The 13,540-nt window shown below is 39.9% G+C and overlaps 2 protein-coding genes across 8 annotated transcripts in view; both read left to right on the top strand.

The window, feature by feature from the left end:
- LOC101167365 (helicase ARIP4) overlaps positions 1–4,230 on the top strand; it is a 56,010-nt gene extending 51,780 nt beyond the window's left edge. For all 6 annotated transcript variants that reach the window (XM_023956420.2, XM_023956419.2, XM_078949575.1 and 3 more), the window contains one exon: positions 624–4,230. In XM_023956420.2, the coding sequence (XP_023812188.1) occupies positions 624–1,687 (1,064 nt within the window). In that variant the 3' untranslated portion in view covers positions 1,688–4,230. The remainder of the gene's footprint in view (positions 1–623) is intronic.
- A 1,886-nt stretch (positions 4,231–6,116) lies between these two features.
- tmem115 (transmembrane protein 115) lies at positions 6,117–13,399 on the top strand. 2 transcript variants are annotated; one of them, XM_020704481.3, is made up of 4 exons: positions 6,192–6,514; positions 6,927–7,619; positions 9,009–9,373; positions 10,219–13,399. In XM_020704481.3, exons 2-4 carry the CDS (start codon positions 7,128–7,130, stop codon positions 10,511–10,513), a joined length of 1,152 nt encoding a protein of 383 aa, XP_020560140.1. In that variant the 5' UTR covers positions 6,192–6,514; positions 6,927–7,127; the 3' UTR covers positions 10,514–13,399. The 2 variants fall into 2 exon arrangements, with proteins under 2 accessions (XP_078805705.1, XP_020560140.1); XM_078949579.1 differs by having other exon boundaries at positions 6,117–7,619.
- The last annotated feature ends 141 nt before the right edge of the window (positions 13,400–13,540 follow it).

Raw genomic sequence — 13,540 nt, 5'->3', positions numbered from 1 at the left:
CATTACCTAAGACATTATTGACTTATTGTCTGCCAAGGCATAGAATTCTGCCAGAATACATAGAATTTTTAATGTATTTGTTTATTAATTTTTTATCTCTTTTTCTTTTTACCTGAGAACAGCATACTGTGCAGCTATTCCCAAAATGCTAAACATGTGTATTCAAACACAAGCATTCAAATATTTAGTCCTCGTAGTCAGTGGTCCCTGGGCCATGGGACAGTTGGTAGTTGGTAGAAAACACAGAAAATACCAGTTTTAGTGACGTTTTTTTATATTTATCCGTTGGAATTTAAAAGTTGGACTTGGCTGAAGTTGGCGTCTGATTTCGTTTGTTTTTTTGCTTCCACTTTGTCTGCAATGTGTTAAGGAAAAAATCTATATCACATTTTAAATTTTACAGTTTAAAGCAGCTGTTGATTATTTTTATAGAGGGTGAAGAAGACCCTGAAAAGTTAAAAGGTAACTGGAAGTTTAACGGGAAAAAAAACAGACGTCCACTTCAGCCTCATGTAGGCCGGTCTGGGAAAATATTGTCAAACAGAAAAAGATTTTCCCTTTTTTGTGTGGGGTGTAAGTTGGTATATTGAGGGTAGATTTAATCTTGTCTCTTTTTTTTTCAGACTTACAAGTACGAGCTCAGGAAGTTTCATCCAACGGCAGCAACGGTTGCTTGTCACCTGACAGGAGACAGCCAACCCCTTCCAAAGCTGTGCCCCGCCCTCTTTCCCCTGACAGCCCAGAGATCATCAATGAGTTGCAGCGTTACACGATTGGGTCGGGAGCGGATGCCCCAGTGGCCTCCAACACGCAGCTTGGTACAGAATCCAGCACAAACCCCCAGCTCTCCACCAAGCTGCTGCAGGCCAACGGCAGCAGTGGTGGGGGAAGCTCGGGCCACCGTAATTCCTCTGGTACAAAGGTTCTCCAGGTCGGTGCAGAGGCCTGTGCTGCTCAGGATTTGAGAGTGGGTTCTAAGCGTAAAGCGTCCCTGTCGCCACTGGAGGAGTGGGTCAGTAAGCAGCCTGCTGCCAGCAATCCCCCCTCCGCCCCGCTGCCCTCACATGGGTTTCCATATGGCGGGGGCTTTAACCTCCCCCCGGCGGGTCTCAGCTCTGCGATGATGGGTGGTTCACTGAGGCATCCGCTGTTCATAGGGTCAGGCTCACATTACTTCCCCTCACCCCACACTCAGCTGGGCGACCCCAGGTACATGTACCCAGATCTGCTGAGCGTGAATGGTGCCGGCGCCGCCACCACCTCCTCATCCTCCCATGCAACAACAACCACTGCCCCGGCTGTCTCATCTTCCTCGTCCTCTGCATCGGTCAGCGCGAGCAGTTCACTTCCTGGCTCCCTGCCTCCCTTCATTATGAGCCACGGCATGGCTGGCATGCTCCCAGCAGGATACCCTCTGCCGTACAGCCCCACTCTGGCCAGCCTCTATTCAGGCCCGCTGCTGCCAGGTTCAGCTGCCTCTCCGGGCAAAACCGGAACCAGTTTCTTGCCTCAATACCCCCCAGCCGCTGCTTCTAACTCCTCCTCCTCATCTTCACCTTCCTCTTCCTCCCCCTCAGCATGGTCTGAGGGCCAAAGAGCCTCAGTTTTGGTGAACAGCGGAGATGTAAGCAGCTACGACGACGACAATGATGATGATGATGTGATTGAGGTGAGACGCGGACAGTGACGCTTGTTTAAGTTAACAGAGGAAGCCCAAAAAAAGTTTTCTGAGGCAAAGACTGAGGGATTGGAAGAGTGGATGGACTGTTACTGTTAAGCATTTCTTGGAGTCACCTACGCTGCCTTGTCTTATGGGTGACTGAAGACAGACCGAACAGAGAGGGGCAAATCTATCAAAAGATTGAAAGATTCAGAGAGAGGAAAAATAAAAAATGAGCTTCCAAATTTTAAAGTAATCCTGGCAATTACATTCTCATAACTGGACATGTAGTGACTAAAATGGCCACTAGGGGGTCTGTTGGCTATTCAATTTAGCTTATTATCAAATTTTTCATCTAACTAAGAAATAATCACACATGAAGAGAAGTTGTGAGACAGGTTTGATCATTTCTGGTAGTAAATGTGTAAAATAACACAAAAATGGTTTGGTTTTGTCTCCCATTAAGTACTGCAACTGAAAATCCCCGCAGTTATTGTTTAATAAAAAAAAGTTCCAAAATTTAGTGAAAAGCATTTATTTAAAAACTTCACTGCCAGGATTAAATTTCAACTTTCTTAGCGAGGCAGAGAAAACCCGCATGGGATCATCTTGAATTGCCGTGGACACAGTTATGGCTCAGTGGGGCTGAGGTTTAAGACCATTTACTGAAACCCTGCAACTCTAGCAAAAGAATGTATGCTTTATCAAATGCCTTCATACCAGGCCTTTTCGGAGAGACTCGTTCTGTTAAGCCAGAGGACATGGGAAGATGTAACTCTTCTGTTTTTGTATTTGTACTGTACTTTTTATGTCATCTACTTTTTAAAGAAAACAAATGCCTACAAATAGACAGGTAAAAAAAATTAAAAAAAAGGTTTCCTGCTTGTAGCGAAGAAACTACCAACAGAAAATGCCTTCTTGCCTCCATCTTTCTGAATGTTAGCTGTGAGAGAGGAGAGGTCAAAAGAGAGGCGGTTTGTGGCACTCTCTGAATCTCACACAGTCTTACTGTAGCCTAGTAAATAAAAAAATGAAAAAAACGATGCAAAACGCTCACTCAAGCCTATATATGTGTTTATACAACCCAGAGGAACTGAACTCGCAGCTGCAAGCTTTAGTTACATTGGTGTCGTTACTGTGTTTGTACCTGCCTGTTGTCCTTTTTAAGGGTTACAAAAGGAATCGTACAGAATAGAAGAAACAATCTCATGTTTTAGCTGTTGGGGAACTCTTTCTGATACATACTTCAACTCTTTGTTTTCTCCCAAAGCCATTTAATGTCAACAGAAATCAGTAAAAACAGAGAGAAAGAGATGACGTAGCTTTTTCGCAAGGTAGGCCATTCACAAGCATGTCTGACATCCCTATAAAGAGAATGAAAAGACCAAATACTCTTAAGGCTAAGTAAATATATCAGATCTGAAGTGTAGAAAGAGAACCGGATACTCAAAGGAAACCTAGAAAAACTTAACATGGCGAGATTCCCTTTAAATGAACATTAAAACCACCATCCAACTGTTCCTGTCTTATACAACAAGTCTGCTGGGATTCAGCACCATCTATTCATCACAGTAGCTTTGGAAACTCGACAGCATTTTCTTCAGAAAAATGTGTTTTATTCTGAAAAGTGTGGGTTTACTTGCTTCTTCTTTTTTGGGGGGGGGGTTCTTTTCATTTTACAATGTTGGAATTTACCAAATTAATTTATTTATGACTGTGCATATTTATTGATTTTTATTTTTCTACAATGTGCTTTTTGGTTCTCATTTGTCTGATAATTTTCTTACTTGTGAGATTTTTTTTTAATGCTTTTGTTAGTTTTGTGTAGAAACGTTTCCTCTCTGAAGTTCCTCTGTTGTGGAAGAACTGACGATCAGCCAGTCTGACCCTACACATGTGAACCTGTGCAGAATTTGCATGTGGACCAACAAACTGGTGCGTTACTGAGCATATTGAGGATCTTTGAGAAGGATAGATGAAATACTGTATTTGATACTATTCAACCGTTTGTCTTGAAAAATGTAAAAATAAGACGAGGGATTAGTTTGATGTCATACTGACTACATGAGCATTTTGACTGAGCGTTGTGGAAGGCACGTTTACGAGCTCCAACAATTGAAAACAACAATATAATCTGATCTTTTGAGCTGATTGTAACCATGTATGCTCAGAGTCTCTGGTCAAAAACTCATTCAGTTCATCTGCGGAAAAGAAAACCATAATATTAAGTGCTTTCCTTTTTATAGTTCACAACCATATCGACGGAACTGTCCATTGGGGTCAGTCGGTTTCCTGAGTGTTGGATTTTTTTTGCTGTCGGCTCGACTTCTGCAGCGCAAATTGACTGCACTGCAGTTTCACAGCTGTCTACTTGAATTTACATATTTATTTATATGAACAGATTAGGTTGGACAAAGCGTGCCAACGGTCTCAATTCCATTTTAGCCCAGGAGAAAAGGAAATCTGCTGTCTTTACTTTGAGAATTCAGAGCCTGTTGTGTGTAGATTACATGCATAATGTGTATGACTTTTTTTTTTAAGTTTGTAAATAAAAAACATGCTCCAAATGATACTTTTATTGTTTGTTTTTTTAAACAAAGTAATAGTTTTGCAGATGTAGCCTCCTGACAAAAACCTCATTCAAAGGCTTCATTCGAAAGTTAAGCTTAAAATTTATTTTTTAAGTCAGCCCTTTTAAGGTGTTTGGGTCTGAGGGATCGGTTTTTAGTTTTTATGAAAAGAAAAATGAAACATTTCTTTATGTAATTTAATTATCTGCTCTTTCACTACATGGATTTTCCAGTGTGGTTCCTTATCCTAACTGATCAACACCGCCAAAAACAGAGGGTTTTGCAACTGATTCTGGGGGAGAGAGACGCTTCTAGAGATGCTGTTGAGCAAAAGATTTTACAATGTGAGGATTACATTTAAGAGAAATCAAGGGTTTGAAGAAGTTAATAAATAACTATTAGTTCTGAAACATCTTGCTTCAATTGTTTATTTCTTTAACTATTTATGTAGCACATAAGTAGCATCGTGATTTAAGACGACAAGATAAAACAGGAGATTAACTTGAACATTTACATCGAAAAGAACAGTAAAGAATGAAGAGAGGTGGAAGAAGCCATTAAGGTTTTGGTTGAGACCACCCCTGCATAAGCAAAAAACAATAAACTCAGGAAAATACTAAGAAATAAAATGATAAATGGCAAAAAACAAACAGTTTACTTATATAACTAGAATTTTCAGATCTCCAAAATATTCTCTTTCTTCAACAGTTAATAAAAGATTGTCTTTCTGTTTGACCTCGAGCTGTTATCTGAGTTTGTAATTTCAAAGTAACAAATAGGCATGAGCTGTTTCTTCATAAATCCTGTAGTCTGGCTGTAAAAAAGTACAGTAATCTGGTGTTTGAGTACATCAAAAAATAATTATTTTTTTTTTTTTGCCTCAAAGGTCATCCTGTTGAAAAAGAAAAAGGGGGGCCCGTATTTTCTGAGTTTATGGAACCATGGCAGCCACTTTTACCTCCAAAGACGTAAATACCAGAACTGTATTTGTGTTTCTCGGACTAGGGGACAATTGACCGGCCTTAAAATTGTGAATGGCATTTTTCTCAATACTAAATACACAATAAAAACTATAGTTAAAAATAACCCAACTTGGGTTGCTTTTAACCCAACTCCAAGGTTAAAAAGGAACAGGTTTTAAAAAAAACAAAAAAAAAAAACTAGAAAAACTAACTTTGGTTAAAATGAAACCACTTAAACCCCCAAAAATTAGTAGTGCTCCAAAAATTAAACCAAACTATGTCCCAATGTTAATGACCCAGAAAATTGGGTAGAAGAAATATAAATAGTGTTTTTGGTGTATGACAGACTAAAAAAAAATTCAAATTCCAATCCAATTTTGAACAAAAATCATTTTAATTCATACAAAAACATCTATTTTTTTTAATCACTGGAAAAATGTATTGATTACATGAACAATGTCGAGACAAGCTACAATTTATACAAATCCATATCCTCACAAAGCATACAGCAAACCTATTTTATATAATTAGATACAAATGGAGGAATGCTGATAAGTGTTGGGATAGATGGTATAATCATTTTCCCTTAACTTTGTAAGGCTTTTGATTATTTTGTTTTCTGTAAGGATAAATAATGTGAACAATTTGAAAATTTTCTTAAAAAGTGTTTGTTTGAAAATAAAAGTTATTTTTTAGAAAAGGGAAGCAGTAAAAAGTTAAATTTGCTGATTAATAAAATAAAATCTTCTTTGAAAAAATTGTTAGATGTGATTGATTTAAGAATGTATTTCTCTACCTAAACTGATGTATGGGGATTGGGAGATTATATTTATTTAAAACTAAGATATTGTTTTTCTATATAGTTTTATATGTCACTTTAATTTACATGATTGTACGATTGTAGAATAGCTTTTTCGTGTTTTTACTTTTGTTAGTCATTTTGTGTTGTTTGAAATCCATTTCCCAGCGTGCTTTGCGGTCAGCAGTTACGTTCAGGTTACGTGACGCTTTTTCACCGGATGCTGATGACGCTAGCAAGCGCCGCAATGGTTAGCACAGTGTTAGAGAACAAGTGCCTGGAAATAAATCACTAAATTCTCAGCCAAACTTCTCGGTGAAATTACGGGACTTGTGACGTTAACGAGTGAAGATGGATCGGTGTAAAAACACGTGAACTGTTGGCGAGTTAGGCCGTCAACGGAAACGTTCTTTAAAGGCCTGTTTCTTCAAGATACGGAAAAACCTCGGGATAACCTGTGGAAAAGCCCCGTCCGAGAGCGCTCAACACCGAGGAGTGGAGCTCCGGAGGAGTTCTGTTTTTAGTCAGTCAGGTTTTACTAACATTAGCTGCACTTTCTTAGTAAACGTAGCCTTCGTATTTGTGAAGAGCATAAGTGATAGTAACCGTAAACTCCACAGTTGACGCTAGTTAGCTTTAGCTCTTCCGTGTTTACCAGCTAACCTAGCTTAAGTAATAAGGAGGTGGAAGGTTTGTTGAATAGTATTTGTTAAAAAAAAGAGCTGCTTTTGGCCCTTGTTAACACTTAATAGAACTTTTGATAGACGTTTTTCATAATTAAAATATTTAATTCGCTGAAGTTATCATACATTTAAGGACCATTGAAGCCAAAAGTCTGTTACTTTCTCTCACAGAAAATATATTTTTTCATTATATTGGTATCAGAATATTGTATGGATTTGAACTTTTTTTTTTTTTTTTACATTAAATTCAAGTAACAGACCTGAGAAGAAAACTCTTCCTAAACTAATCATTGAAGGTGGAAACCTGGATGAAGGCTCGCAGAAGCTTCTGGATTTTGATGCCCTGTGGATTCTCACAAGACTCTCCCTCTACTTTTTAACATCTCACCTGTTGCCAAGGGGCTTCTGTGATAGAATCATCAGTCCTACTGTTAAGCTTCACTACAGACCACGATGAATCGTTATCTGCCTGTGGCACGGCAGCACTTCCTGGCTGCCCTTGCAAGCACCAGTGTGGTAGTCAAATCCATAAGTGCCGTTGTGGTCCTGCTCTATTTGCTGTCGTGGGCTGCTGACACCACGTACGCCCTGGGAGTGACCCCGGGCTTCCTTTTTCCACCTAACTTCTGGGTGTGGACGCTGGTGACCCACGGAGTGGTGGAACAGCACGTGTGGGGCATGGCGGCGAGTGTGGGGACAGTGATGGCCTGTGGACGTCTGCTGGAGCCACTGTGGGGGGCTCTGGAGCTCCTCATCTTTTTTGCAGTGGTCAATGTGTCTGCAGGGCTCCTCGCAGGTCTGTCTTACCTACTCACCTACGTGGCCACCTTTGACCTGGACTTCTTATTTGCTGTTCGTATTCATGGAGTAGCCGGTTTCCTTGGAGGGGTCTTGGTAGCACTAAAGCAGACTATGGGCGATACCACAGTGCTCAGAGTACCACAGGTGAGGTTAAAGGTGTAATGAAATCAACACGTTTGTCTCTTTATTTTAAGCCATACCAGTATTACACAAATACACAGCAATTCTATTGAGTTTACTTCATTTGGATACAGAGATAATAGAACATTTGGTTGGTTTCTGGCTTTGTTGTAACAAATATATTTGCTTAAAGCCACAAAGCAGAACATAAACATTTTCCTGTCTTACACTCCTGTAAGACAGGAAAGATGAGTTGTAAAGCAAGTTAAGATTCTTTGTCACACCAGTTCTACCTTCCATGAAACCACAGCCAAGAATATTGTATTTTATTTATTTATTTTGACAGTTCATTGTGACGTTTTGTACATCGGGCTACTTATCCCTTTAAGCGGCTTAGAGACTTCAGCATCTGGTTTTGGCAGTTGTGGTTTCTCAGGTTTCTGTGTTTTTTGGTTTGGAAGTAATCATGTGGAATAATTTTAAAGCACACCTACACCACAAAAGCTCATGGCATGACAGTTCATAAGCAGTACTGTCGGGGGGGAAAAAATGTCCACCTAGACATTTCAAAGAAGAAATGGAGGCTTCACGTGTGTAGGTCATCTTCTGGTGCAGTTTTGTGTTGCAGGAAAATCCTACATTCTTCTATGTATCTAGAGAAGCACCATGGTTGCACCAATCTCAATAGATTTGGATAGAACATGACTCCTGTATCCACATGAGATTATGACTTCAAATGAAATGTGCAAATGAATTTGTGTGTAAAGGCCTTAAAAAAAAGCTGAAGCTATTCAGAAAGTTTTTGGTTGTTGTTGCTATAAATAGTATTCAGTATTTCAAAATCTTGAGCTAAACTACCATGTAGAGGAAAAAGCGTCAACATAAAAAAATCAAGTTTAAAGCTGCAAAAAGTTATGCTCATTGTTGTCGGATACTAAAATGTGGTCATAGTTTTGTTTCTTTTATTGATTTACTTGTGGTGTATTACTGCAGGAGATACAGGTGATCATTGCAAACTATAAATTATCATTGGAACATAGTTCTGGGAACATCTGTTAAAAAGGGGGGGGGGAATCAGTTTCAGGTGTTAAGACTGTCAACAGTTTTCTAAATATTTTTCAGATAACTGCTTAGTGGTTTAGCTGCGACACAAACCTCTAGAATCAGAATACAATTATTGGCTCTTTTTTTTTTTGACACTTCTTGAGTGTATAGTTTGTTTACTCTTCTGGTCTTTGTAAGCTTTTGTTGTTTTTCTTTTTCAAGCTGAAACATTACTAACATCACTTAGACCTGATGTGTGGAGGTTCTTAAAATGTTCCATCCATTGATATCTTTCTTGGTTTTTATTAAAGAAACACAAAAAACAGAAATTAGTTTCCTGTGTTAAAAACTCTTCCTCTTTGATCTCAGGTCAGGTTAAAAGCTGCTCCAGCATTGGTCCTCCTTCTCCTGGCCTTACTCCGCCTGTCTGGACTCCTCGACGACTCCGCTCCCCTCGCCGCGTTCAGCTATGGCTCCTTGTCTGGCTGGGTGTACCTGCGCTTCTACCAGAGACACAGCAGGGGCCGAGGGGACATGTCGGACCACTTTGCCTTTGCAAGTTTCTTCCCTGAGGCGGTGCAGCCGGCTGTCGGACTGCTAGCAGGACTCGTCCACTCGGCTCTGGTAAAGATGAAGGTGTGCAGAAAGATGGTGAAGCGATACGACGTGGGAGCTCCTTCCTCCATTACCATCAGCCTGCCGGGGACAGACCCACAGGATGCTGAGAGGAGGAGGTGAGCAGAGCTGCAGATCCAGCAAAACCAACCGTTTGACCCGGACATCTGTTTGTGTCATTGTTCAGAATTCCTCTTAATGTCTGAGGATCCAAGTATGATGTGTAGATGTTATAAGAAGATGGAATGATAAGAAGCTGAAGTTGCAGTGGTTCTAGAATGGTTTTATTTGGGCTGTGAATTCACTTTTCTATTCCTTATTTGATCTTCGTTTGTGAACAAACTATACAGATTTTAAAAAAAGACCAACTCCAATGAAATTCATGCTTTGAACATGTTCTCATGGCATTTTAAATTGCCATTTGAAAAAGTTTGTAGTTCTTTAAAATTTACAATTGGCCGCCCACACGCTTCCCTGCTCCGCTCCATTCCGTTGCATCCACACGTAGACGAATAGATCCATGTACGACTTTTTGTTTTTTTCCTCGTCTGAGCTGGAATCTGGATCAACCGCCAGATGGTTTCAAAAATGCTCGCTAAATTTGTTGCTCAGATGGTGCCAGGTTAGGGTTGTGAAGGGCTGTAAATTATCGGGAAAGCGTGTAAACAGATGGATGATGGGAAGTGTAAGCGGGCATACTCTACGCCAACAGTCCTACCCACAACTCGGAGGTGAATTTCTAATGAACTCCTGCCGCTCTGCAGAAAGTATGTCCTAGATTCTGGTTAAAAACAGCATAATCATAAATAAACGACCAGTGGAAACGATTTTGCAATACATCAAATGATGTTTGGAGTGGGACTTATAGTTGACTTTTGCCTATTTTTGTCAATTTTCACTTTTTATCTAGGCTTGTGCACTGCAGAGACTTTTCTTTAGTTTTTAAACTCTGTTTTCCTCTCAGACAACTGGCCCTGAAAGCTCTGAATGAGCGTCTAAAGCGTGTGGAGGATCAGTCTGCTTGGCCGAGTATGGACGACGAGGAAGATGAAGAGGACGAGGAGGTCAGAACCGACCTGCAGCCGCTCCTCCCAGCCGCCCGCGACTCCTCATCCTCCACACCGAGAGCAGCAGGAGGAACCGTTGGTGCCTCCGCCTCATCGTCTGGATCACAGAGCGCTGGAGCGCCACCAACGGGCGGAGTGCAGCACCCAGAGTCCAGCATTATCATTTTTGATGACGCACCGACTAGATCATAGCAAAACGGACGCACACACAGTGATTTGGTGTCACGGGAAAGAATACTAGTGTTTTCACCATCCTTGACTAGTAAACGTGTTCAGTGACGACGGTAAGAGCCGCACTGGGTATCTCGAACAGCGAGACAATACACATGATGGGCAGTACTGGGACAGGACTGTGCAGTGCTTTCAGTTTAAAGAGGCTGGATGTTTTTTCTCAGCTTATTCGGGTAAACTGATGACTTCATTCTTCTCCTTCCTACATTCGGCTGAAAGTCAAAACTTTCTGTCTTGTTTGGACTGAATACCAACTTGCAGAACTATGGTCACTGCTTCATGTGTCTCTTCTCTTGCTTTCTGAATAAATAGCTAAACGAGTGTACAAAATGTTTTTGTAGGTCTTTTTCAGAGCAGCCATCTTTGTTTCTTTTGCCTGCTTTGAAAAGAAAAAAGAGACTTGGTCTAATAGTGTCGTCCCGAGCTCTGAGAAACGGCTGCAGGTGTGACGTGAGCTGCTGATCCGCTGGTTTCAAAGATGGAAACCAGGCGTGGAACAGAAACGCGGGCGAGGCTTGTATCTGGCACCGCCCTGCTGGAGTAGAGAAGCTGCTGCAGGTTGGTCCTGCTGATAAACTCAAATACCAAATTGAAAGATGAACAGAAGTGCTAGATGAAATGTTTTTTTTTTCCTTCCAGAAAATGGCCATTTACAATCTCCTGAACTAGAATGGGATTATATTCCCTCATTTAATCTTTCACTCCCACAGCATTTCTCCTTCCAGGTCTGAATTCAGCAGTGTTAATCTATCTAAAGTATGTTGGTGGGCTTATATTGATTTGTTTATTTTGGTGTCCAGAAAGTTCTTCTACATGGTTTGCATTTCCAGAGCTGGAGAAAAATGTGTGCAGATTCCATAGTTTCCTTAGATTGTGAAATTTTGCCTTTGTCATTAGTCGAAACTGATGGTAAAAAGAGGAGCTCTGTGACCTTTTAATCTCAAAGATGCAGTGATGGACACCTTTCATTTGACCTTCATGCAGACCTGAAGGTCAGAAAAGTGGGCTCACTCCTACAGATGGTTAAAGCATTGGATGTCCAAATAAACTAGACTCTTCCAAGACGCCTAATCACTTTAGGTTCCCAATCAAACCTAACTTTAACAAGAGCTTCTAACTGGTTTACAAAACACCAAACTTGTGTGTTTGGATGTGGAATTCGCCACTCAAGTCACTTTATTCTGAAGAAGAAGCTCCTGGGTCTGGGGTCTTTGTCTCCGCATTCAGAGCCAGACGTTTTTCACCTAAAAAGCTGATGGGCTGTTACAACCAAACCACTTTTCTCAGTTCTATACAATCCAGAAACATTTGAGCTTCTCTCTGGTGTGACAATAGAAGCCAGGAAGATTTAATGTTGCACATTTGAACTATCATTGTTCTGTTTTCATAAATCAAGTTTGGTTAAATGCATTTTCTATTTTACTTACCATCTCTTGAATGAGTCACATATTTCCTTAATATCATTTTAAAATCCGAATGGACTCAGGGTTTCCTCTTTGCATCAGTTTCAATCTAAATAGGCAGCAAAGAGTAACAACATTTAGACGGCTGCATGACTTTTTCTCCAAATTTAAAGCCACAAAATAGAAGCTGTTTCAGAGTATTTGTTGAAAAAGATTTGTTTTGAGAGATGTCTGCAGCTTTCTGGTTCTTTTTATTCATCAGAGAGAGAGTTGGTGTAAATTAAAGGTGACAGAAAAATGACAGAGGGAGGTTATGATGATAAAATTGTGTTCGCTCTAATTTATCCTCTCCCTCGGCTCATGTTACTGTGTACAAAAACGAGTCAGAAGATTGAAGCTGATCTGATGAAATCTAGCTTCTGAGTGGAAATACTTACAGTCAGGATCTGTAATTTATAAACCATTTTAAAAACTTCAGTTCTGTGGTGTTCTTGTCTAAATTTGACATAAGTGTCTCTGAAAATGAGTGAGCTTTGGAGTCCACATCAGCTTGCATTTCACTTAAAAATCAGCAATGACACACGTTTTAGCTTCTTGCCTGCAAGTAACTTTGATGAGGTTTTTGGGAAATGATAGAATTGTTGGCGGTCTGAAGGTTTCAGGCAGAGTCTGCTCAGTCTGGCTTTCAACCCAACATCCATGTTCAGTTTTTGTTTTTGTCTTCTGCACACTACGTTTTCGAAACATTTGAAAGTACGAAACAGTCGGGGGAGAAATACTTCAGAAAAAGACAAAGTTCCAGGTTCTCAGTGTGTTTCACATAAATGTGCGGGTGGGACCGTTTGTTTACATCTTTTGTTATCTTATGGCTGATGTTTGAAGATTCATTTAGCTCAAAGTTTGCAGTTTTCTTTGATTTTCGTTCTTTTTTTCATTTTTCTTCTAATCAATAATTAGAAAGAACTCGACTTCTTTTGGGTGAAATTGATCAAAGTAACTTCCCAGATTTTTAAATCTGTAAGTAAACGGATCAGCGGAGACAGATGTGTTTCATGAGGATTTGTATAAGAAGTGCCATTCAATTCCAGAGCAATGCATCAACTGTTCATGTTTGCAATCCAACATTTGGGCAAAAAGTGGTGCCAAAATAAAAATAAAAGGAAGATGGCGATATCTGTTTAAATCTGTTCACCTGTTTTGCATATGACTTCTTTTCTTGGCCATTTGTATTAAAACCAGAAATGACACATTATCAAACGGTGTTCTATCAGGGCACTCACAAACATTTTCATTTTTCTGATTTCAGTCTCCGTTTTTGAACTTGTTCGAACTATTGACACTCTTCCTTGTGTACAATGACTTTTGCACAGATTTTTTTGTTCTAGTTTTCTTATAAATTTCTTTTTCCCCATCATGAAATAAAAAAAGGATTGTAAATGCTTTATTTATAGTTTTGTTTTTCTTGCTGTAAATCAGTAACAGAGTTTTAGTTGGTTTTCATGTTTTTTATGTAGAACATAGGTCATTTTGTTTGCGATTTGAATGCTTTTAAGGATTTGAAATAGTTTTTTTTTTTTTTAAATTA

Source organism: Oryzias latipes, chromosome 7, assembly GCF_053564925.1.
Source record: "Oryzias latipes strain Hd-rR chromosome 7, Olatipes_Hd-rR_3.1".
In the NCBI taxonomy this organism is placed as follows: domain Eukaryota; kingdom Metazoa; phylum Chordata; class Actinopteri; order Beloniformes; family Adrianichthyidae; genus Oryzias; species Oryzias latipes.
The sequence above is the reverse complement of the archived record's forward strand: the minus strand, read 5'-3'. Positions and strand labels throughout refer to the sequence as shown.